We start from the raw sequence: 22,894 nt of genomic DNA on the forward strand, positions 1-22,894 counted from the left end.
GGATCTCTGACGCACGAAGCCGTGACGTGCTGCACTGGGCATGCAGAATTTTAGACTCAAAGGAGATCCCACGTGTAGGGTCCCAAGTGTGGGGACTCTGGTCAGACTCACAGGAGGCCTTAATCCAGGAGGAAGCAAAGACACTGTGGTCTCACAGAGTTTGGGACTCGGATAGAAAGTTCACAGACTTTGAATCTTCATATCCAGAAATCTGAAAGGTCAAGTCTGAGTCATAGAACCTCAAAGTTTAGACCCTGACACCTTTGCCGCTTAGCAGTGTGGGCCTGTACAACTATTATCATCGAGCCTTAGGGTGTCCGGAACCGTAGCATCTTGGGATCCCAGACTCCAAGTTCACGGATCACTAGGCTCCCTGCGTCTCAGAGTCTTGGGTTCAGAATCTGGGATTCTGAAACTCAGAATATCAAGATTGGAAGGGGTAGTTATCGTTTCTTTGTTCATTCAGTGGCCGGTTCCTGGACGCAATGCTGGCACCTGGGGCACAGATGGGAGCTCTTGGGGTGCAGTGGGAATCAGACAAGCAAGGACGGTGCCCCACCGTCACCCTGCATCCCCCCTGCCCCACCCGGGGCCCCACCTCGGTAGTAGATGTCCCGGAAAGGCGAGTTGATGAACTCCCGCATGTTGCCTGTCCGCTCGGCGATGTCCAGGAGCACAGGGATGGTGTCATTACGGCCACTGCTCAGATTCAGCAGGGCCTTGGGCAGACAGGTCTTCCCTGTGGACGGCTCTGGGGGGAGAGACATACAGGAGGAAGGGCCATCAGTCTGTGGTACGGAGCTCCTGGGCTGCAGGGGACAGGGCACCGGGCAGGGAGCCAGAGGTCCTGGCCCTGCCGCACCTCCCCTCTGAGCCTCTCCCTATCTGTGCCCGTGGTCCCGAGGGGGTCCAGTAAACTCAGAGGGGCAGTTTTTCCAAATGAGGGAAGCTGCAGCCTACAGAGATTGGGATTTTCCAAAGCATAATTGGGAGGGAATTTTAAAAATCAAATAAGTGGTGAGGAAGGCTGGGTTAAACAAAGCCAACCATATTTATTACAGGATTTGTCAGAGCCTTTGATATGCTAATGGGGACTGGGAAGCTCTAAAAGCCAGACGCGGCAGGCAACGTTTGCCACCTATTGGAACCAGGATCCTCTTCCCAGGAAGCATTTACACCAGTGTCCCTGGAAGGGAGCAGAAGGGGTACAGCAGTCCCCGACGTGCAGACTGCCCCCCAGAGTGGATATGAAATTACCCAGGAGGGGCGGGAGAGGGTTTTGACACAGCACCAGTAACACTGAAGGCCTGCCTGCCTTGAGCAAGGTTTCATCTCGTTGTCAAACCTCTCTCACGAAGCCGGTCTCCATGTGGTCCCCAACGGGTCCCCGCAATGCCCACGGACACTCGCTAATGTCCCTTTGCAATTTTCTTTCCCTTGTGTTAACTTCTGTGGTTACACAACTTGACTTATACCTTGAAAGAACGAGTCGATGGAAAGAGAACTCCCCCTGGGAACCCGGCACGGGGCAAAATCGTGCTGGGGACTCAGGAATGGTCGCAGCAGGGACGGAATCAGGAACGGGTGAGCTGAGCTGCCTGCTCTGGAGCCAAGCACCTTGGGGTTCAAATCCCGGCTTCCCTCCCAGTTTCCGCGTGACCTTTCGTCTGCTTCTCTTTCCTTTCCAGCTAAATTGAGGCCACGGAGGAAATCGAAGAGCTAATACATGTTTGCTGATGAGCCCGGCACCAGGCAGATGAAAGTCCTCAAGACATGGTGCTGTTGTACCTGTTACTCCAACTCTGAGGGAGGTGCTTCGGGAATTTCTCTCTAGATGTCAGGAGTCAGTGGGGAGAACGTGCAGGACTCACAGAGACCTGAATTCGGTCCCAGTGCCCGCAGGACTGCGGTCTCCTGGACAAGCCTCGTCCCCAGCTGCTTCCTGCTGAACCCCTGGTGCCCAGAGTCACCAGGGAGCTGTTTTCATGAATGAAAAGCAGACTCCAGTTCTCCATCTGTGTAAGTGCGGGGGGCCCTGAATGCTGACCTCAGCATCTTTCCCTCCCCAAACCCACCCCCCAGCCTTCATGTGTCCCCTCTGCAGAGGATGGTGTCCCCATCCAGCCAAAAACCTTTGTGCCACCCTTGTCCTTGCCTCCTACAGCCACCGCCAGCATTTCCTATTCAATCCCTCTCCCACTCCCTGTGTCCACTGCCACCCTCCTGGCCCAAGACCCCAGCCTGGCTTCCACCAGGCTCTCAAGCTTTCCTTCAATCCACACAGCAGCTGGAGTGGTCACCTCAGAGTACAACGTTGACCACAGTGAGCCACAGGGCCTTTGCACATGCTGTCCCTGCATCCCCTCCATGGTCTTTCTTTCTCTGTTTATCTGGTTAACTGCAACTCATTCAGATTCAGCCTATCACCTCTTCCGGGAAGCTCTCCCAGATTTTCCTGACTAGGTCAGATCCTCCAACATAGCCGCTCGTTGGCACACATTACAGATTACAACTGTTTTTATTCCTGTGATTGCTTGATCAATGTTGATCTCACCCAGGAAACTGTGAGCAACCTGGACAGTTGTGTCCGCTTCATTCACCACTGTTCTCCCCATGCCCAGCACAGCATCGGATGAGCTGATCGCCGCATGTAATTCCAAACCACAGATCACCGAAAGGGGCTTGTGCAGAGCATGGAATCAGACCTTGGATTTGGGTTTCTGCACCCCCAGACCCAGGCTATAGCGGGGTTGGGGGGCTGCCAGCCTGGGTCCTGGGATGAGATGCCAACAGCAAGATCTTCCCAGAAACGCCAAGGGACACGCAGTTCCAGGACTCCACCACCAGGTGGCGAAGTGGCTCTGCCCTGGGAGCCACCAGGGGAAGGGGGACTAAGTAAATATGTCAAATTGGAGGGTTGTCAAACTTTGAGGGGTGGTGGCCACAGACTCCCCTGAGAATCAGATCAGCTCATGAGCCTCTGACTAGAAAATCATGCGGCGGCGGATCCAGGCTTTGCGGGGGCTCAGACTTACAGAATTTGGGGGTACTGTTTATGAAAAGAAACATGCAATTATGAAATCAAAATTAGCTCCAGGGCCTTAGAAGGGGCCAGAGCAAGCGAGCAGCCCTACAGATGGCTTAATTTGCGTCACGGGCCTCCTGGTTAATGCCCCTTTACACATGCACTATTCTCTGCAGATTCAGGGGACCCCCCCCCCTCACCCCTGCTCATGCACACAGACACGCTTTCCTGGGGGTCCCTCGCCCGGGCGAAAAGTCCCTGACTCGGTCCTGAACTCAGAAGAAGCTGGAGCCTTGCAAGCCCAGCCTGGAGCTGCACTGTCTCGCTGATGACTCGGGTTTGCTCTACCCTGAGGTTTCCCTCTTGTGCCTAATGAACCTGGGGAGGGGCTTGGAGGGGCCGTTTGGTCGGGGCTTAAATGTGGGGTTACCTCCAAATGAGATTATTCACGTAGTCACTGACACCCTCCGGGGGCAGGTCGGACCTGCGGCCCCAAGCTGCGGCAACCCTAAGCTCGTGCCACAAACGAGCCACGTGGTCTGGCTGGGCACCACGAAGGAATATTTGTTATAAATCCAGTCATTTCTCCTCTGACCACCATGACGATACTGCACAGTATCATTCTGGTGTTCAAAGAATCTGGCCGATAAAGGCATACGTGAAAAATGTACCGCTGACCAGGTCACCCCGTTTGGGCACTTCATTTACCTGAAGTACTCGAAGCCTCAAAAAATGGGGCCCCTCACCTCCCCGAAGCTTCGTCAGCCCCGAGCCGCAGACTGCCGCCGGCCTTCTTGAGACTGGACCTCCCTTGTGGCAGGTGCCACCGTTCTTAACATTTTACGTTGATTTGTGGGGTCGCTTGGCCAGTGAATTACGGCTCCTCAACCTGGTACCTGGCATGTAGCAGGTGGCTGACGCGGGCCCAGGGGCTCACAGGCCAACTTTGCCAATTTGCAGGGGAGGCCTGGGGCGGCAGAGGGAGCTGAGGCCCCGAGGTGACGAGGCTGAAGGGTGAGCCCTCTGGGCTGGGAGAAGTCCAGGGCAGTGGTGACTGCGGCCTCAGCCTAGGGAGGGGAGTCCGAAAGCTGGGTGGGGGTAGGGCAGAGCCCGGGAGCAGAAGCAGGAATATTCGCTCTGCCAGGACTATGCTATTATTCCCTAGTTTACGGACGAGGACATTGCGGCTCAGGGAAGCCACATATCTGTAAGCGGTGGAGGTGGGATTCGAACCCAGGTGAGTGGACTCTGCTTACCTCCGACACTGACCTTTCCATAATTGAAGGCTGAAAGAATGAACGAAGGTAGCCAAAGCTACCTTACGAGAGGTAGTAATATGTAAGTAATACGGCGAAGGACACAAGGGTCAGACTCCCTATCCAGTGCTCTTCGTGGCCAGTGCAGCCCATTGACCCAGGGGAAGACGCTAAGAGGAAAGGTGGCCCCCAATGCCAGGCCTCCCCAACCCCCGGTGGCCCGCCCATTACCCCCACCCGGGTGGCTCACCCCGGAACTCCTCGTCAGTCAGGCGCTTCTTGTGGGTCAGCAAGAAGGGAAGCAGCCCATCCAGGTCAGTAGTAGAGCCCCGGGACACGATGTCAAAGAGGATAGGCCGGTTGAAGACTTTAAGGATGGGGGGCGGCTGGGGTGCAGGAGCTTTGGGGCTCTGCGGCTGCTTCCTGGAGGTGGGGGAAGGCAGGGTGATGGGAGGGCTCATCCCCCGCCCACCCCGCTGTCTCTGGCCTGAGGGGCCCAGGGGTGGTGGGGGGTGGAAGGGGGCAGCTAGAGCCCTAGGGTGGAACCAGACCGAGGGGAGGGATGGCTGGAGAAACAAAAGAATGTTTTATCCCAACGAAGTCTACCTGGTACCTACTGTGTGTTAGGTGGAAACAGACAAAAGAAACAAGCCTACCCATCCATCCACCCACCCACCCACCCACCCATCCATTCATCCACTCTTCCATTCGTCAGTTAGTGAGTACTTACTAAGCCAGAGACCGAAAGAGACACGGATAGTGAGAAAATAAAGGAGGAACACCAGACTAAAAGATAAAGCAACTCATTCATTTATTCAACCACTCGCTCATTAATTTATTCATTCAACAGACTTTTGAGAAAAATGAGCACATAGGTGCCTGGTTCAAGGCCCACCACACAGTGAACACTCAATACACGTTAGCAGACATTGCTTTGTTGTTTAGCGCCCACTGTGTGTCGGCAGCCTGCATGTGTGTTTGAAACACTGAGCTGCAGGGGCAGGTAGAGACAGGACGCGACCCACAGGGGGCTGGGAGTGGGGAAGCAGAGAGACAGAATAAGGGAAAAAATGGATAGTCCTTTGGTCATTCGACAAACACTAACTGGGCACCTACTGTGTGCTAGGTTTTAACAGACAAAGAACTGGGAGCAGCGTGAGCCCAGGGGGCTCCACGAAGGGCAAGAGTGCTCTCAGCCACGTCTCCACCCACCCAGTGCCTGGTGCATACGGGGCACACTAAGAATCTGTTAAATGAACGGAGGAAGACAGAAACGGAGACAGTGTAGGGAGCCGAGGAGAGAGGAGGGGAGCCGAGGGGGAGCAGTGACGGAGGCGGGCGGGCAGGAGGGGAGACTGAGGTCAGGCTGTGGGGCAGCAGGAGGGGCTGAGGGGCAGGGAGAGCCGCTGGCAGGCCAGGCGACGGGGACAGCTGCTCTCCTTCCTTCCTCTGCCTGGGCCCCAGACCACCCCCCACCTTGAGGCAGGGCTCCAGCGGCAGGGTGCCAGGGCAGGGGCAGGGCTGCCCCCCCTGAGGATGAGGGCACAGACCGCTATGATCCTGAGAGCACCTGGGAAGCCCCCATTTCATCTGCTCCCGACCTGTGAACTTGGAACCAAAAACGAAACGGAAAGGACACCCTCACACCCACACCGCACTAGGTGGTGCTTGGGTCTCTGGAGACTTCAGCCACACCCCCAGTTCCTGCAAGGCCCCTCCAAAGCCACTAGCCCTGACTGTCTGGGGTAGGGGCGGGGTGAGGCCCGAAGGAGGGGGTTGGGAAGGGAAAGGGAGGCACGGAGCCCACCAAGCTTCCAGCCGGACCTGGAAGAGATGGGGACACCGGGGCGCTTTGCTGTCCTCTGAGCACAGGTGGAACCGATTGTCCAGCAGCGTGCGGACGGCTGTGAGATCTCGGTCTTTGGGCACACCCAGCCTCTTCAGCCTCCGGCCCTGGTGCATACACTTCCGTCCACTGGAACACCACCCTCACCCCGTGTGGCTGCCCCTTCTCATCCCTTAGCTTTGAGCTAAAATGTTGACTCCTCCAGGAAGCCCTCCTGGAATACCTTGCCCGTATCAGCTCCCCTCTGCCTCAGCACCTCCCCCAACTCGAACTGTGTGTTCACGTGCCCATTTGCTTGCTTATCGCCTGCGTCACCTTCCGCAATGAAGGTAGCAGTGGAGGCTACTCAGCGTCTGAACTCTGTAGGAGTGGTACCTGGTCTGGCTCACCCCTGGAGCCACGGGGCCGACCCCCCTGCCAGGCACGTGGTGGGTGCTTGAGAAACATCCACTAAACGAATCGGTGACTCAGTGAACGAAGAAAGGAGACAGCTCCTGCCCAAGCAAGGGCTCCATCCAAGGGCACAAATGAGTCTGTGATCAGCAAGGAGGACAGGCAAGGACCAGGCAACAGGCCACCTCCGGACTTCAAGACTGTCCTCCAGACACACACAGAAGCCTGAGAGGGGTTCTTAGGGGTTTTCACGGGGGGACAGCCGGATAGATAGATGACAGACGGGGAGGGAGATACCTGATGAGTGGATGATGGACGGGTGGACAAGTGGACGAGCAGGTGGACAGACAGGTAGCTGGATGAATGAACGAGGAGATGACGGATGGAGGGATGGCGGATGGATGGACAGACGGGTGGACAGACGAGTGTATGGAAAAGTGGACAGGTGGGCGAACAGGTAGGGGGATGGATGGATGGGCGGACGGATTCAACACAGAGGAGACCATTGGCCAGGCAGCCAGCAATACTCACTCGATGACCTTCCTCCTCCACCGCCTGTTGTCGCTGGGGTGATGACGATAGGTGCCATAGTCAAAGAGCGAGTCCATGGGTGCCTTCTTGGGTCCAGGCACCACCGAGGACTCATACAGGGTGGACTCCAGCAGGTCGATGGGGTTGGGCACCCCCTTGCGGAAGGCACCCTGGAACTTCATGCGCAGATTTGGTCGCCCATCACCTGGCCCGGCGGGGCGGCTGGTGTCAGCCGGGGAGGGGGAGGGGGAGCCATCCTCCCCTTCAAACAGGTTGGCCAGAGAAGAGAGGGGGAAGGCCTCAGCCCCGGGGGTCCCGCTCTCGTCCCCGGGGGTCTCAGCCACCTCCCCGGGCCCCGCGTGGGGGCCTCCGCTGGGATCCGCCATGCTGACCCGGGACCCGTCTGCGCTGCTCGGCCTGTAAGGGAACGGGAGGGGAGTCGGGCGGAGCCTGGCCAGGGGTGGGGGCTCCAGGAAGCCCCCTCCCACGTGGGCAAACAGCACGGCTGCCAGCTGCTTCAAAGCCACCGTTGTAATGACAGGGGTGCGGGGTGACCACTCCCAGATGTGGTTGGCTGGCAGCCCCAGGCAAGAGCTACAACAGGAGCCTCTTTTAGGGACCTGGAAACGTAAACGGGCCTCGGGTCCAGCTACCCCGGGCAGTAGGTGGAGAGAGGAGGAAGGGCCTCAGAGTCATCCTGGGACCCCAGACCCGGAGCCTGGGGCTTACTCCCAACCAACCCCACCAGCTTCAGAGCCCCGCAGAGCAGGGTTCAAATCCAGGCTCCACACTCCACAACTGTGTGGCACTGGGCAAGCTGACATTTCACGGCCTCGGTTTTCTCATCTGTAAAATGGAGACGTCCAGGCAGAGAGCATGCATTCAGTGGTCAGTGCCTAGCACACAGCAAGCACTAAAACGTAACCATTAAATGCATGCTTCGGGCCCTGCAGGTGCTCAGCAAACAGGTGCAAACCCACTGTGTGAGCCAGCATTACTCCGTCTCTCCTAGGGCCATCCTTATGACTCCCATTTTGAAGAACAGCAAACTGAGTTTCCAAGACTATAGCTAACTTCCCACGGTGCAAAAACTCTGCTTCCCACTGCCGAGTGCTGGTCCCTCCCCTCCCCCGTTGGCCTGCCTATCCCCTACCCATCTGTGTTCCCAGCTCAACTGTCCCTTCCTCTGGGAAGCCCTCCCTGACCATCTGTTTGTGGGATTAGTTCATTCCTGGGACGTGAGCACCAGGAGGCAGGGAACGCATCTGTCCTTGTTCACTCCTGCATCCCCAACACCTAGAAAGGTACCACACGGATGAAGGTGTAATTCGTTCCCCCCGTTTCTCAGATGGAGAGACTGGAGGTTTTTGTTTTTGCTTTTAATTTTTTTTTTAATGTTTATTTTGTGAGAGAGACAGAGACAGAGTGTGAGTGGGGGAGGGGCAGAGAGAGATGGAGACACAGAATCCGAAGCAGGCTCCAGGCTCTGAGCTGTCAGCACAGAGCCCAATGCGGGGCTCGAACTCACAAACTGAGAGATCATGACCTGAGCCGAAGTCAGACGCTCAACCGACTGAGCCACTCAGGCGCCCCAAGAGACTGGAGCTTTAAGAGGGGCAGTCATGCAGCTTGTAGGGAGAAGAGCTGGACTTGAACCCAGGTCTCTCCAGCTCTGGGCCCGACCGCTAACCAGGAGCAAGGACAGGGAGGCGCAAAGCCCTGGCAGGCCCCTGCCCTCTGCGGCACACTGCTCAGTGGGCGGGGCTGGGCACTGAGGGCGAGTTTCCCGGAACTTTCACCATCCCACCCGGGCTGCAGGGAGATGTCTGAAAAGCTCTCTTTTCTATGTCTTCCTCTGCCTGCCCAACACATTAGCAGAGGACCAAATAAACACTGGTTCCCACCTTGTTTGTTTTCTGGCTGCCAGGAGGGAAGCCTGGGCCAGAGAGGTGAGGGCAAGAGGCCCCTGTGGGTGGGTATGGCAGAGCATCCCGAGGGTTGGAGCTCCTGCCGGGGATGGGCCCTTTTCTGGGCACCAGCGGGGAGGGAGAGCATGGGCTTTAGGGTTATTCAGGCATGGGTTCTAAGCTCACTTCTTATGGATATGCAGTGTGACCTTGGGCAGGTTGCTTTAGCTCCCGGGGCCTCAGTTTCCTCCTCTTTAAAATGGGTGCAAAGGCAGCAGCGTTTCATAGTTTTGCAGGAAGAAGTAAATGAGGTCAGGCATTCCCAGTGCCAACTCTGGGAATAAGTTGGGGGCTATCGATGATTCTAATCAAAGGAGGAAGGAAAGGTTAGGAACACAGGTTCTGAAATCAGATACACCTGGTTTCTGTCCTGGCCCTGGTAACTAGCAGCTGTGTGATCTTGGACAAGTCACTTCCTCTCCCTGGGCCTCAGTTTCTCCACCTGTAAAACCGGGGTGAACACACCTCCTCCTATAGATCTTGGGAGATGTCAGATGGTTTTGTTCTGCAGCAGTGGGGGGCGTGATGAGGCAGGGACAGGTATCCATTGGGGTGCAGGCATCTGAGGGAGAAGATTACATTTCCCAGGGCCCAGCCCCATCCACCTCATTGGGGACCCAGGGGTCAGGGGAGAGGAGGCATTGGGGCACATGCCTCCGCAGTCAACACCCTCCCGATTACCACACCCCTTCCCCCACTGGAGCAGAGCCAGACGGACACCCCACCTCAGGGAGCTCTCAACCCCCCACCATGCCTGCGCCCCTTCTCCTAAGGAACCCCAACCCAGACGGCATCCAAGGTTTCCGAGGCCTCCACGACAAGGAGTCCGAAGTCAGCCGGCCCCAGATTCAAATCTCCTCTCAGCCGCTCACGCCTCACTGGTAGCCTCAGGCAAGGCACATGTGACCATTATTAGCGTTTAGTTACAACGAATAATCATGACGACAATGCACAGGAGAGTCCCCACCACAAGGAGGGATCCGGGCCCAGAAATATCAATAGTGCTGAGACTGAGAAACCCTGCCCTGGAGGGAGGTACGGCTCTCATTCCCACTTTACAGACGAGGAAACGGAGGATCAGAGAGGTTAAGTGGCTTGCCTGCGGCCACACAGCAGGTTAGCGACAGAGCCAGGATTCAAATCTGCACACTTGGCTACAAAGCTTGGGCTACCCTAACCCCTCAGTTGACTGGGCAGGGGCCGGCAGCCAGGCACAATGCCGGGCACCTACACTATCATGTGCGAGCTGTACAACCTGGGAGCCTGGGAGCTGAGGATTATTACTACCAGCCTGGGCTAATTTCTCTGAGCCTCCGTTTCCCCACCTGTAAAATGAGGGTCGTAATGACAGCATCTGTCCCGTAGGGCTGCCGTGACATAAGGCAGGTCACGTGTCTCTCGGGCACCTAATAAGCACTTGAGCGCTTTAATCGTCATCGTCACCGACATGGTACAGCGAGTTCACCTGTCCTCCTCACCCCCCTCCGCGCGCACACACACACACACGACAGCAAAGCACCCAGCCTGGCATTCATGGCCGGCGAGAGCCCACAAAGCTGGACTACTGCTCCCATTTTACAGTTAAGGAAACTGAGGCCCTGAGGGGCCCCCCAGGAAGCAAATGGCCATGAAGATGGCCTCTGAATCCTAACTCTGCTACTCCTTCCTCATCAAGCAATGTACACACCAGTGAGCACATATGCACACACATGCACACGTGTGCACACACACACACACACACAGCCTGCTCTGCTGCTTGCTCTGTGGCAATTCTTTCCGCAAACGCTACCCTGTTCCCTGTGGTCAGGGAGAGTTCACTCCCTGTTCTAATTTGCCCTGTAGCCTATTATTACACGTTCCAAACCAATGCCAGACTTGGGAGAGAAGGGGGGTGCGGGCAGGGAGAGAGGCTGCGAGTCCTCGTGGGTCTCCTCAGCGCGTGAATGTCGCGCATGCTTATTCGCGTCTTTCCCCGTGTGGTGTGCGCATGCGCACGCCCGCTGTGAGCCCACCGGGGCCCACCCCTACCGGGACTCACCCCTACCTGGGGCCCACCCCTACCGGGGATCTTTGCAGCGGGCGGCACCCAGCTGGCAGCAGAGCGCTGGGGGCTCAACCAAGGACGTTTATGCCTCAGTGGGAACCTCCCCACACACTGCGCATCACCACTGCATTCACTTCAAGCCGTGGAATCACACATCTTAAGCACAGAGCACATCTTCTGAATATAAAAACCAGACTGCGGTCCACGCAGAGGGTGGTAGGACAGGGTGAATGGAGGGGGGGGGGGGGTCTGAATCTCAGGGCCCAAGGAGCAGGATTAGAAACCACTCATCTATTCGTTTATTGACCAAATATTTAGTGAGCACCTACAGGGTGCCAGGTGCAGGGGACATAGATGGGAACAGACCTGAGAAAAACCCCCGGCCTCCCGGGGCTGACCTTCCGGTGGGGAACAGAGTAAACAGCCAGACAAACCAAGAAGCAGAGTCATGTCCAGCGGTGTTCAGAGCTGTGTAGACCAGAGGGGCTCAGGAGTGCTGAGTTAAGGGGTGCAGAGGTCCTGAGCAGGGTGAGGAGATACAGTGATGAGCCAAGGACCCCAAGCCTCTCTCTCTGCCCTGACAGAGGTCCCAGGCTCTAAAGGATCTGGGGACTCAGTGAGGATGGCCAAACCCACTCCCTCTCCCCAGAGGAGGAGCCCCTGGAGGGAGCTAGTGGGGCATGGAAAAAGTGTGCATTTTCATCAGACAGATCAGGGGGTCGGCTCCCATACCCACTGCTCATCAGCTGCGTGAGCTTGAGTTAAGTGACTTAACCTCCCTGGGCCTTGCTCTCCTCACCTGTCCATGGGGATCTTAACTGGGTCATTGTGCGAATTATACAGGTTGAGTCAGGCACCTGGCACAGAGTAAGCCCTCAATAAATAGCGAACTACACGCTCCATGAACGGCAGGCACCTTCTCTCTGAGAATCTCAGACCCAGTGGGGGCGGGGGCCTCCTGCACCATCTGCCTGCCCCCTCCCCGTGCGGAAGGTGGAAGAAGGGGCCCATCCTCACCATTACCCGTGGCTTTGCCTGATCTCATGGAAACCCTGGCACATATTTGTCAAATCCCATCCTCCTGATTCCATGACCCAGGAAAGCTGCTTAAATCTGGTGGCAAGTTTGGGCATGCAGGGCCACTCCACCCCAGGGAGAAGAATTCCAGGGAGCTAGTTCCTCTCCGTTCCCTCCCTCCTGGGATCGATTCACTCCAACGGGCATCTGTTGAGTGCCACCTGTTTGCAGGGCGCCCAGGGAAACATAAAAGAATGGAGCTTCGTAAGAGTCTGGGAGAGGGGGAAGCAGAGGGATTTTTCCTTCTCCAGACCTTAGCCAGGGCTGTCCCCTCTTTCCCCCCTAGCTGGGTCCCCTTGCTCAGGTCCCCCTCTTCACAGGCACCTCCTGTGAAAAGCCTCCTTGACCTCCAGTCTAAACCAGCTTCCTTGCTCCTCTTTCTAAGAGCAAACTACGCCTCCCTTTATAGCTCTTTCCAGGATTAAACTTGTGCATTTACTTATATTATTCCTTTATTCATCTTCGCTCTTCTCTGGAGTTTTAGTTCCACGAGGGAGGGACCACTTTGTGTCTGTTGTTTCCCCAGCATCCAGCACCGGGCTGAGGCAGAATGGGACATCGATAAATACTTGCTTTCGTAAACTATAAGGCAGGGTCTTTCTGAAGCCCCCGGAGGGTGCTTGCAGATCCTTTGACAGGGATGGGGACAGGCTGCAAGGAGGAGGGGGTCTGGCCTGGGCCTGACAGCTGGGACAGAGACAGCAAGGTCCAAAGTGTGGGGACAAGAGAGCGTAGAAGGCACGGGGGACTGATGTGGCCTGAAGCAGGGGAGGAGGAAGGTGGAGGAAGAAAAGATGGGTAGGTGGGTGGGAAGAAGGCAGAGCAAGGGTGGGGGTAGTGTGGGGCTCCCAGACAGACCCAGGGCACTTCCTCCCGGCTCCAACCTGTGGCTCCATGCCGCATCTTTGGGGCCCCCCATTTCCTGCAGTCCCCTTGGAATAAACACGCCTGTGAGCACCAGTCATTCCAGGTCAGTCTTGGAGGGGCGGTGTGGGTGGGGAAAGGGTTAAGAAAACAGGGATCCCGGAGAGAAAACACCAGCTCTGTCCAACCCCCACCCCCACCTTCCAGGTGAGGAAACTGAGGCTCAGAGAGGTAGAGTCACTCCGACAGTGTTGCCCAGCTCCTGAGAGGGGGAAGCAGGATTCAAACGCATGTGGTCCCAGAACCTGTGCCTTCAGTGGATACTTTACAAAGACTGGGGACTCCCAAAGGGAAGGGTGGAAGGAGGGGGTGGGGAAAGCGGCGCTGGGTGGGTCATAGGGACCACGGGCCCCCGAGGCAGATGGCCAGCTCGCCAGCTGTGCGCCCCTGAGCAAGTCACCTGGCCTTCCTGTGCCTCGATTTCCTCACCTGTACCTGGTGATGGTGACAGCACCCACCCCAGGGGACTATTGCGAGGCTGAAGTAGGATAGTGCGCGAAATACCGAGCCCGGCACCTGGAGAAGGCACACTCCATAAAGAATGCTGTTGTTAGCGTCCTCGACATCGCTGTATTATTATTATTATCATTGTCATCATCAAAGGGTGGATGAACAGATGTAGGACCAAGGGAGGTATGTATGCCTGCCGGGGAGGGCAGAGTGGCTGGGCCCAGAGCCTGGGACTCTGGCAGCCACCTTGGAGCAGCCGGCTGCGAGCTCGGCCCCTTGGCCAGGCGAAGCCTGCTGCCTGCCAGGCTGTTCGAGGCTCCCTGGCCCCTGGCGGGCGGTGGCCGCAGGGGGCATCACGCCATGCCAGGCACCTTCCCCAGCCAGCCCATACTTACCTAGCAGGTCTCGGCCCAGCCCGCTTCCTGTCTGCTGCACAGCGGCCGCCTGTCCGGCGCAGACAGAGCCCCAGTGTCCTGTAGCCGCCCCCCCCCCCCCCCCACCCAGGAGAGTGCCCCTCTGAAGCTCACACCACCCAGGCGGGGCAAGGCTGGGGTGACTCATCAGGCCCCACAGCGGGCAAGGCCGTGGGGCCACCGCAGTCACTCGGTCATGCTGCGGGTCCTTGGCTGGAGGGGTCCTGACTGTGCACAAACATCTCCCTGAGCTTTCGCGGGCAGCCATTCACGTCCAAGGGGCCCGAGCCCTGGGGTAGGGGCCACCAGGAGGTAGTATGGCTCGGTGGTTTTAAGAGCGTGTGCCGTGGATCGCAGAAGGCCACACGCTGTCCGATTCCATTTACATGACATGTCCGGAAGAGGCGAATGCATAGAGACACAGAGCTGGCGGCTGCAGGGGGCGGGAGAGAGCGCGGGGATGGGGACTGCCGAGGGGGAGGGGGCGCTTTTTGGGGTGATGAAAACACACTGGAGCTAGATGGTGGGAATGTACGTACAACTCCAAATACACTAAAAAACGACGGAATTGCGCACTCTGAAAGGGTGAATTGTGTGGTACGTGCACCACATCTCAACTCCCCTTCCTGGCTTGGTGACCTTGGGCAAGTGGCTTCCTTCCCCAAGCCTCAGTTTCCTTGGTGTAACACGGGGATATCATGGGGCGCCTGGGTGGCTCAGTCGGCAAAGCGTCCAACTTCGGCCCAGGTCATGATCTTGTGGTTCATGGGTTCAAGCCCCGCATTGGGCTCTGTGCTCACAGTTCAGAGCCTGCTTGGGATTCCCTCTCTCTCTCTCTCTCTCTCTCTCTCTCTCAGTCACTCTCGCTCTCTCTCTGCCTCTCCCCTCTGTTTCTCAAAAAAATAAACATTAAAAGAAAAAACCACATGGGATGGTCATGAGGATTAAGAAGGTGTAAAGGGTCCAGCAGAGGGTCTGGCCCAGAGCAGAGGCTCAAGAACATGGTGGCCCTGTAGGGCAGAGCGGGTGCTTGGACCCAGACTTATTGGCTCCAAGGCCAGGGCTCAGGACCGTGCTTGGAGACCTCGCCTTCCAAAAAGGTCTTCTGGCCCCTCATGTCCTTCTCTCACCATCTCCGGGAGGCCACACAGCCCCATTTCCCAGCTGGGAGGCTGAGGCCCAGAGGGGACAAGACCCCACCCGTCCATGCAGGCATCCGTCCTCCTCATTCTCATGCGCAAAAGGCCTGAGGCTGCCAAGTCAGAGGAGGGAGCAGATACCCAGGGAATGAATGGGTTCATCGGGCCTGGGAAGGGAGCCTGACGCAGAGCAGAAAACCAGTCTGAGACCCTCTCTCCGCCCCAGCCCGCCTCACCAGCAGCCTGTGCCAACAGCAGGCTGTGTCTCTGGTTAACTGCTTAAAGTCATGGCCGAGGCTGGTGCCTGAGATCCCACCGTTAGCAGGGCCTGCCCTCACTGGCACCTTCCACACAGCACCGATCTGTCTTAATCCAAGTCATGACTCCAGAAGTTAGATACTAGATATTATTGTCTCCATTCCCACGCGAGTAAACCACGTCCAGGCAGAGTGGAGGCGGGGCGGGGGAGGGGGGCTATTTACCCAACACCCACCAGGCACCGAGCGCCTTTACATCTGCCTCTCCTGTGAGGGAGGCATTATCGTTATCCCCGTTTTACACAGCAGCCCAGCGAGGCGCAGAGAGACAAGGGACCCAGCCGAGGTAGCAACTCAACAAGAAGGGACTGTGGCTAGGATTCCAACCGTTTGCTTTTAACGCCATGTGAGTTCATCCCTTTAGGCTCTACGAAGCCCTCTCTCTGGGGTCACCCTTCTACAGCCGCACCCCGTGGAGTTCATCAGGCAGGTGGTGCAGTACTGAGGCGCTGGGATGCTGCAGGCAGACGGACGTGGAGTCTGAACCTTGGCTCTGCTGCTTAGTAGCTGTGTGACCCCCCCCCCCCCCCGATGGGTCACTTCACCTCTCCGAGCCTCCGTTTTCTCCTTTCTAGAAGGAAGCTAATCACAGCACCCACTGCTGGGTTGCTTGTTCATCGTGGGTGTCAGAGCCTCATCAAGGGCAGCCCCGGGGTGGCCCAGTCGGTTGAGCATTCGACTTTGGCTCGGGTCACGATCTCACGGTTCGTGGGATGGAGGCCCGCGTCGGGCTCTGTGCTGTCAGCACGGAGCCCGCTTCAGATCTTCTGTCTCCCTCCTTCTCTGCTCCTCCCCTACTTGTGCTCTCTCTCCCTTAAGAAGAAATGAAACATCAAAACAAACTAAAAAAATAAATAAATAAAGTGCAGCCCCAAAGGCTGTGGGGGAATAAAAGGAACTTTTCTGTCCGGTCACCACTGAGTCCCCAAGGGCCCAGAACAGGGCCTGGCACTTAGTCGCTGCTCAAGATATACTTGCTGAATGAACGAATGAAGGAATGGACACAGAGGGACCTCTGCCCAACTACCTGCCTAGGTGGCTAACGTCCTGCCTCTCTCCCAACCTTTAACAGATAATTTATGGAGCACTTACAGTGTGCTGGGCTTTCTGACCTGTGAGACCCACACCCACCATGAGGACGACAGCTAATCATGAGTCCGTTTTGCAGGTGAGGAAACTGAGGCTCGAGCAGACCAGGACACTTCCCCAAGCCCACTCCGTCTCAGCCAGAGTCTGAATTCGAGTAGGTGGTTTTTTCTGATGCCCCTGCCTTGTTAATGTGTCTGTTCAGTCACCTCTGCCTCCCTCCTTCCCACCCTTCCTTCCTTCCTTCCTCTCTTCCTTCCTTCCTCTCTTCCTTCCTTCCTCTCTTCCTTCCCTACGTCTACAGGTTTTCCTGAGCTCCTCGTCTTTGCAAGAGACAGGAGTGAACCGGGCCGACAGGTCCCTGGCCTGAGGTTCACTGGCCCCCTGCCCACAGGGGTCTCCCCTGAGCCTGTGGGGCACACTCGGGGCATGTGTTACAAGTGCCCCCCCCCCCCCCCACCAGTACACACACATGAGGAACCATCCCAGAAGGTGGTCACCCTCCCGGTCAGCTGGGTGGAACCCAGGCCACTCCACCCTCAGGGAAAAACAGGCGCCGGTGAGACTGAGGAGCCCTTTGTGCAGGGGGGTGGCAGGGCGGGCGGCCGTTACTCACCACCCAAAGAAAAATAAGAGTATTCCCATTTGGTCAATAGCCTTCCTGTCTGCCCCCCACACCCTCTCCTCCTTCTGCAGCCTTTCCCATCCTCTGACCTCATCTGGAGCAGACCCAAGACCATTTATGGAGGGCTTCCTATGCCCATGGCACGGTGTCTGATGCTCCCTCACCAATGAAGAAACATGCTCAGAGAGGTGAGGTGACCTACTTGGGGTCACACAGCAGTGGCCAGGGCTTGGGACAGAAAGGGGAAGCCAATGATCAGGAAGGGGCTCAGAGGCAGGAAGGAAGTCAGAGTCACGGTGAAAGTAGGGGCCTGGCCTCCCTTCCTCGTTCCTGTTCGGCCAGCGTGCCAGTTCACGGGACCCAAGGGAAACCCAGGCAGGGGGGAGTCCAGGCTGGGGCAAGGGTAGTGGCCAGAATGACCCAAATCCCCCTCAAGCTGACGAAGCTCCAACCTCCAGCAAATCCTGGGTGGCAGCCCCAGGAACAGAGAGGTCAAGCTACCACCTGAGGTCACACAGCAGCAAGTAGCAGAGCTAGAGTGGGGACCAAGGTGGGTCTGACTCTAAGAGGGGCTGGTCCAAAGCGGAAGCTGAACTGGCCACTGGGCTTTCCAGGGACCCAAGGGGACCAGAGTCACTTGCTTCTCCCTTGGAGCCCCAGTTTTCTCAGCCATAAAATGAGCTTCAGCTTCCGTCCTCTGCCCATCTCCAGTGGGGGCAAGGCTGTGACATCATCGAGGTGAACATCAGGTGACACACTATGTGGCATTGGAGACTGCCCACATCCACCCCACAGAACAGGCACTCTTACTATCCCAATTTTTCAGATGGGGAAACCACAGCCCAGGGAGTAAGGGAACTTACTAAAAGCCGGGAGTTAAACCAGATAGCCAGGTTCCAGCCCTAGTATTTTTGTTTTTATTTTTATGGATTTATTTATTTTTTAAAGTAGGCTCCACACCTGTGGAGCTCAAGGCAGGGCTTGAACTCACGACTCCGAGATCAAGACCTGAGCTGAGATCAAGAGTCGGATGCTCAACTGACTGAGCCATCCAGGCGCCCCCTCCAGCCTTAGTCTTTAAAGCATTAAATCAGGAAAGTAGGAAACGTTGACGGGCTCCTGGCACTCAGTCAATGCCCATAAATATCTCACGGCTGGAAAGGCATCGTCCTTTGTCCAAATGCAAGTCTAGTTTTGCCCCTGCTACGTTCCGCCCACCTGCCTGGCACAGAGGGGCTCTCAGAGGGTGCCCTAGGGACGAGCTGGAGGAAAACGTGTCCTGGAACAGGATGAGGATGAAGACGGTGCTCCGGAGCCCCATCCGTGTGCCTCGGACTGTCTTTGCAAAGTGGCATCTGAGAGCGCCATTTGACAGAAGAGGAAACTGAGGTTCAGAGAGGCCAGGTGACTTGCCCGAGCTTCCCTGGAGAAGGAGCAGGAGACCTAGGACTTAAAGCAGGGCCTGTCTGAGCAATCCAGATTCTTCTCTCTATACTGCACAGTCTCTTCCCCGTGACTTCAGGACGGGACAAATGGGGACAGGCCACCTTGGAAGTTAAGGGCATGGATTTTGGAATCAGACAAACAGAGTTCAGATCCCAGCTCTGCCCCTCCCCAACTAAAAGACCCTGGGCAAGCGGCTTCACTACCCAGACCTCGCAGCTCCGCCCTCTCAAAAATGGGAACGATAATAGTTTCATATCCAAATGTACTAAGAGTGTTTGGCTCAGTGCCTGGCACATAGTAAGTGCTCAATAAATGCTCGCGACCATCATAAGGACTACTAATGCGGCCCAGGTTTGGCTAAAGCCAGGCAGAACTCAGTGATCAGAGCACCAGCTTTGGGGCCTAGGGCCACAGGTATCTCAAGAGATCTGAATTAATCTTTAACAGGTGAATTCCACTCCAAATGGGCCATGTGGAGCATTCCAGAGGGCCCGCTGGCATGCAATGTTCTCTTGGCTCCCCAGATCTGGTGTGTGATGAGAAGTGGAGCTGTTCTGTATGGCCCAGTGATTTGGGGAGGGGCCTGCAGTGTCTTTCCCAGAATCAAATGGGGGAAACTGAGGCAGACAGCAGGTGGTCAGGGGCCTGTGAGGGGTCGAGATGCCCACTCCATGCCAACTCCCCCTCCCACCAAGGAACAGGTAAAGGACCGCAAAGAACTTGGGCCCTCTCAAAATGATGTAGTTCAGTCACTCAACTGTGCAGTAGAGATTTATGGAGCACCTGACCTGTGCCGGGCACAGTGAGGCCAATCCCTGCCCGATTCTCTCCCTCCCCCCATCGCCTGCCAGCCACCCCTCTCCAGTCGCCATCCTGGGCCTCAGGTCCCGGGCCGGGATGGCTTCTCCAGCCTGGGGACCAGCCTCCTTGCCTGGCCCTGGCTCTGCAGCCAGAGGGACCTTTCCAGACCACACATCTGGCATGTCCCTCCCACCCTGGACTTCAGGGCTTCTGGGTCTGACCTAGCCCCTGCCTGCCCAATCCCTTGCCCTTCCTGGTCACGTCACACATTCCAGACAAACAGAACAATGTCTTGGCCTTACAAAGTCTAGCTTTACCCACCTGGCAGCAGGTAGTGGTCAGGTCTTTGCTCATAATGTCCTTCCCTTTACCTGAGTGCCCTTTCCCTTACTTATTCTTCAAGGTGTGGCTTGAACCCCCACCTCGATCAAGCCCTCCCCGATCCCTTCCCAGACTTCTCTCCTGGCCCCCATTCATTTGAGAGCACACATTTGCCAAGCATCTACCATACGTGTTCACCTTGCTGGATGCCCACCTGCCTGGAGGGCACAGCTGGCCGGAGAGGCAATCCCAGTTTGGGGGAAGCGGTGGAGGGGGCCAGAGCCCTCTGGCTAGACCCTGCCCAGGGTCCAAAGCCGACACGGGGCGGGGGGAGGGAGGGTGCTTTCCAGGAGGCCTTGCTAGACACAGGAGAAAGTGGCCAAGGCCCTGCTCCCACCAGGTGAACTGCCAGGGGCGCCCACAGCCACTCCCCAGCGCAACTTCTCAGCTCTCACCCACACCCCCTCCTCTCACAGCGACCCCCCCCCACCCCCCCCCCCACCCCGGGTTTTACAAACCAGACCCTGCCTTGGCCCATGACCTCCGCCTGACATTTGTTTGGGGAGCTCCTCCCCACTCTGATTTACCACCGACAAAGGTGGGAAGAGGGGCTCCCTACTGTTATTCGAACAGAATCAACTAGAGAAATGGGGGAATGGCCAGTTACCTCTTTTCACCTCTTCATTACCGGAGCAAGCAAGCACAATGACGCTGCTGGGTGAGTTGGGAGTGTGTAGCCAGCTCCTCCCAGGCGGTCTGTCCTCCCCACAGCCCTGGGGTGGCCCCCATTTCACCCCCATTTTACAGACGAGCTATCTCTCAGACAGCCAAAGGACTGACCCAAGGTCACACAAAACTGGGGTGGCATGGGGGGGCCACATAGGCCTGACCCTTCTACTTGACCTCTCTAAAGAGACCACCTTTTCAACTTCCTCATTTGGGTCATGGAGTTACCCCCGTCCTCGCCCCACAGATAAAGTGGCGAAGCTTAAATCCCCGAGTGGGTCTTAGCTCCCAGAACAAAGCTCACACACAGCATCACACAACCCCAGCCCCAGCAGAGCCCCGCGGTAGAGGCTGAGCCAGGGCACCCCCCGGGGCACCAGGCAGGGAGGGCTCTGGAGCCCGGCAGCCCTGGGTAAAACTTCCACCTGGCTCCACCCCCGACCAGAGCCTCAGTTTCCTCATCTGCAAAATGGGGAGGGCAGACGGGTGGAAGGGCTGGGCAGGGCCAGGCAGGCGGGGTGGTGAGCAGCCCCGGCAGCAGTCTGTGGCGGGTCTCTGCAGGCTAGTGGGGAGTGCGGGAGGTCTCTCCCCGTCCTGGCGGACCTCCCAGGAGGCTCTGGAGGCACAGCCGGAGGTTAAAGATTGTCCTGCCTCTTGGAGGAAGAGCCGTCTCTGGGACTAACTGAGGCCAACGAAGAAGTGGGCCTCTGGAAGTTCCAGACTTCCAATTCCCTCCCGCTTGCTTAGCCATAGAAGGCAGACCTCAGGGCCCCCGACTGCCCCTTCCCAGCCCCCTGAAATGGGGATGCCTCTAAGGTGGGCTGCAGGGCCTCCTCGCTTCTGATTCCTGCGCTTGGCTCTTGGGGACCCCGGGACCTCCCTCCCGCAGACAGGGCGACCCCACGGCCCACGCCGGCGCCCATTTCACAGGTGATAAAACAAACCGAAGCCGAGAGAGACGAGGGGGCGGGTGCGAGGGCACGCAGCGGGGCAGCGGGAGCTGGCGGGACCCCGCGCCTCCTTCCCGCGCCCCGGACCGGAGCCTCGGAGCCTCGGAGACGTCCCCGGGGGCGCCGCGCCCCCCCTCCCCAGGATCCCTGCCCCGAGGGCCCCGGCCCCACTCACCTCCGGGACCGCGAGGCGCTTCCTGAATCCCGGCCGCCCGGCGCCCGCCCGCCCGCGCCGCGCGACTCTCCTCCCCCGGCTCAGGTTCCAGCGCCGCGCGCCGCCCCCGGCTGCCCCCGCCCCCGCCGCTCGCCGCCTCCCCCGTTGGGGGGGGGGGGGTGGGGGACGGGGAGCGGGCTCGGTCCCCTACCCGGGAAGCCGGGAGTCGCGATCGCGGCCGCGGGGCCACAGACGCTTCCCGGGGAGGGCTCTGCCTGGGGCCCCCGAGATCCCTCCCGGGCTCCTGACCCCGCCACCCCCGGGCAGCTCCTCCTTTGGTAATGGGCGCCTGACGGGTCCTCCCACCCGGGCATTGGCTCATTCATTCATTCATTGGTAGACAGCGCCCCCCCCCCCCAGCCCCCCGACAGACGCGGCTACGGGGGACCCTGCCCTGGGGTAGCCCCAAGTCCCACAGGGGAGGCATCTGAGATCCAGACCGTGCTGTCTGGGGCTAGATTCACGTGAGCTCCCTTTCTTCCCCTCTTTACCAGCGCTTAGCAAGGGGCCTGGCACCTAGGAGGTGATCAAGGTGTGTTTTTTTGATTTTTGTTTTTTAATTTAAAAAAAATAATAATAATTTTTTTTTTTTTTTACATTTATTTATTTTTGAGAGACAGAGACAGAGCGTGAGCAGGGGAGGGGCAGAGAGAGGGAGACACAGAATCAGAGGCAGGTTCCAGGCTCCCAGCTATCAGCACAGAGACCGACCTGGGAAATCATGACCTGAGCCAAAGTCCGGCGCTCAACCCACTGAGCCACCCAGGCGCCCCTGTTTTTTTAATTTTTTATTGGATGGTGAAGGTGAGCTCCTGACATGCAGTCTCGCCTTTTACTTGAATGCCTCCACAGGATGGGCAGCTCACTTCTGCTGGGACTGGTTGGAAGCCCGGTGGGCCTGAGCTCCAGAGCCAAGCTCCCTGAGCACCCCCCACCACAGCTGTGGCTCTGTGCCCTACCCGAGCAGCCAGTCATCTCCACCTCTGCGCCTCTGTGTCCCCACTGTAGAGTAGGGTGTAGGTATGTCCCCAGCCCACAGCCACAGTGGAGAGGCTGGGAGCACCAGGTCCCTGCAGAGCACAGGGAACATTCTTAGCCCCTTTATCATTACTGTTCTTCTTTAAATTGAGCTGGCTCCGCAAAAACAGTGGGGTCCCTCAGCTGCAAACAGAAATGGCTCCCATGAGGTGTTGGTTCAGCAGCTAGAAAGTCGGATTTTGGAATTGCTGCAGAGGGAGAGAGAGAGAGAGAGGGAGAGAAGGAGAGACAGGAGAACCTGAACAGACATGATGTGTTCAAACGCCAGTGCAAAACATTTACCAAAAAAAAAAAACAAAAACAAA

General features: G+C 57.4%; 1 protein-coding gene across 1 annotated transcript in view; it reads right to left on the minus strand.

Moving 5' to 3' along the window:
- The window catches only part of TRPV4 (transient receptor potential cation channel subfamily V member 4), a 35,203-nt gene extending 13,580 nt beyond the window's left edge, over window positions 1-21,623 (minus strand). The window contains exons 1-4 of the mRNA XM_060612522.3: window positions 21,513-21,623; window positions 7,052-7,468; window positions 4,532-4,704; window positions 599-751 (exon numbers count right to left, since the gene is read on the minus strand). Of these exons, the coding sequence (XP_060468505.1) occupies window positions 599-751; window positions 4,532-4,704; window positions 7,052-7,437 (712 nt within the window). The 5' untranslated portion in view covers window positions 7,438-7,468; window positions 21,513-21,623. The remainder of the gene's footprint in view (window positions 1-598; window positions 752-4,531; window positions 4,705-7,051; window positions 7,469-21,512) is intronic.
- Between the last annotated feature and the right edge of the window lie 1,271 nt (window positions 21,624-22,894).

Source organism: Panthera onca, chromosome D3, assembly GCF_046562875.1.
Source record: "Panthera onca isolate mPanOnc1 chromosome D3, mPanOnc1 haplotype 2, whole genome shotgun sequence".
NCBI lineage: Eukaryota > Metazoa > Chordata > Mammalia > Carnivora > Felidae > Panthera > Panthera onca.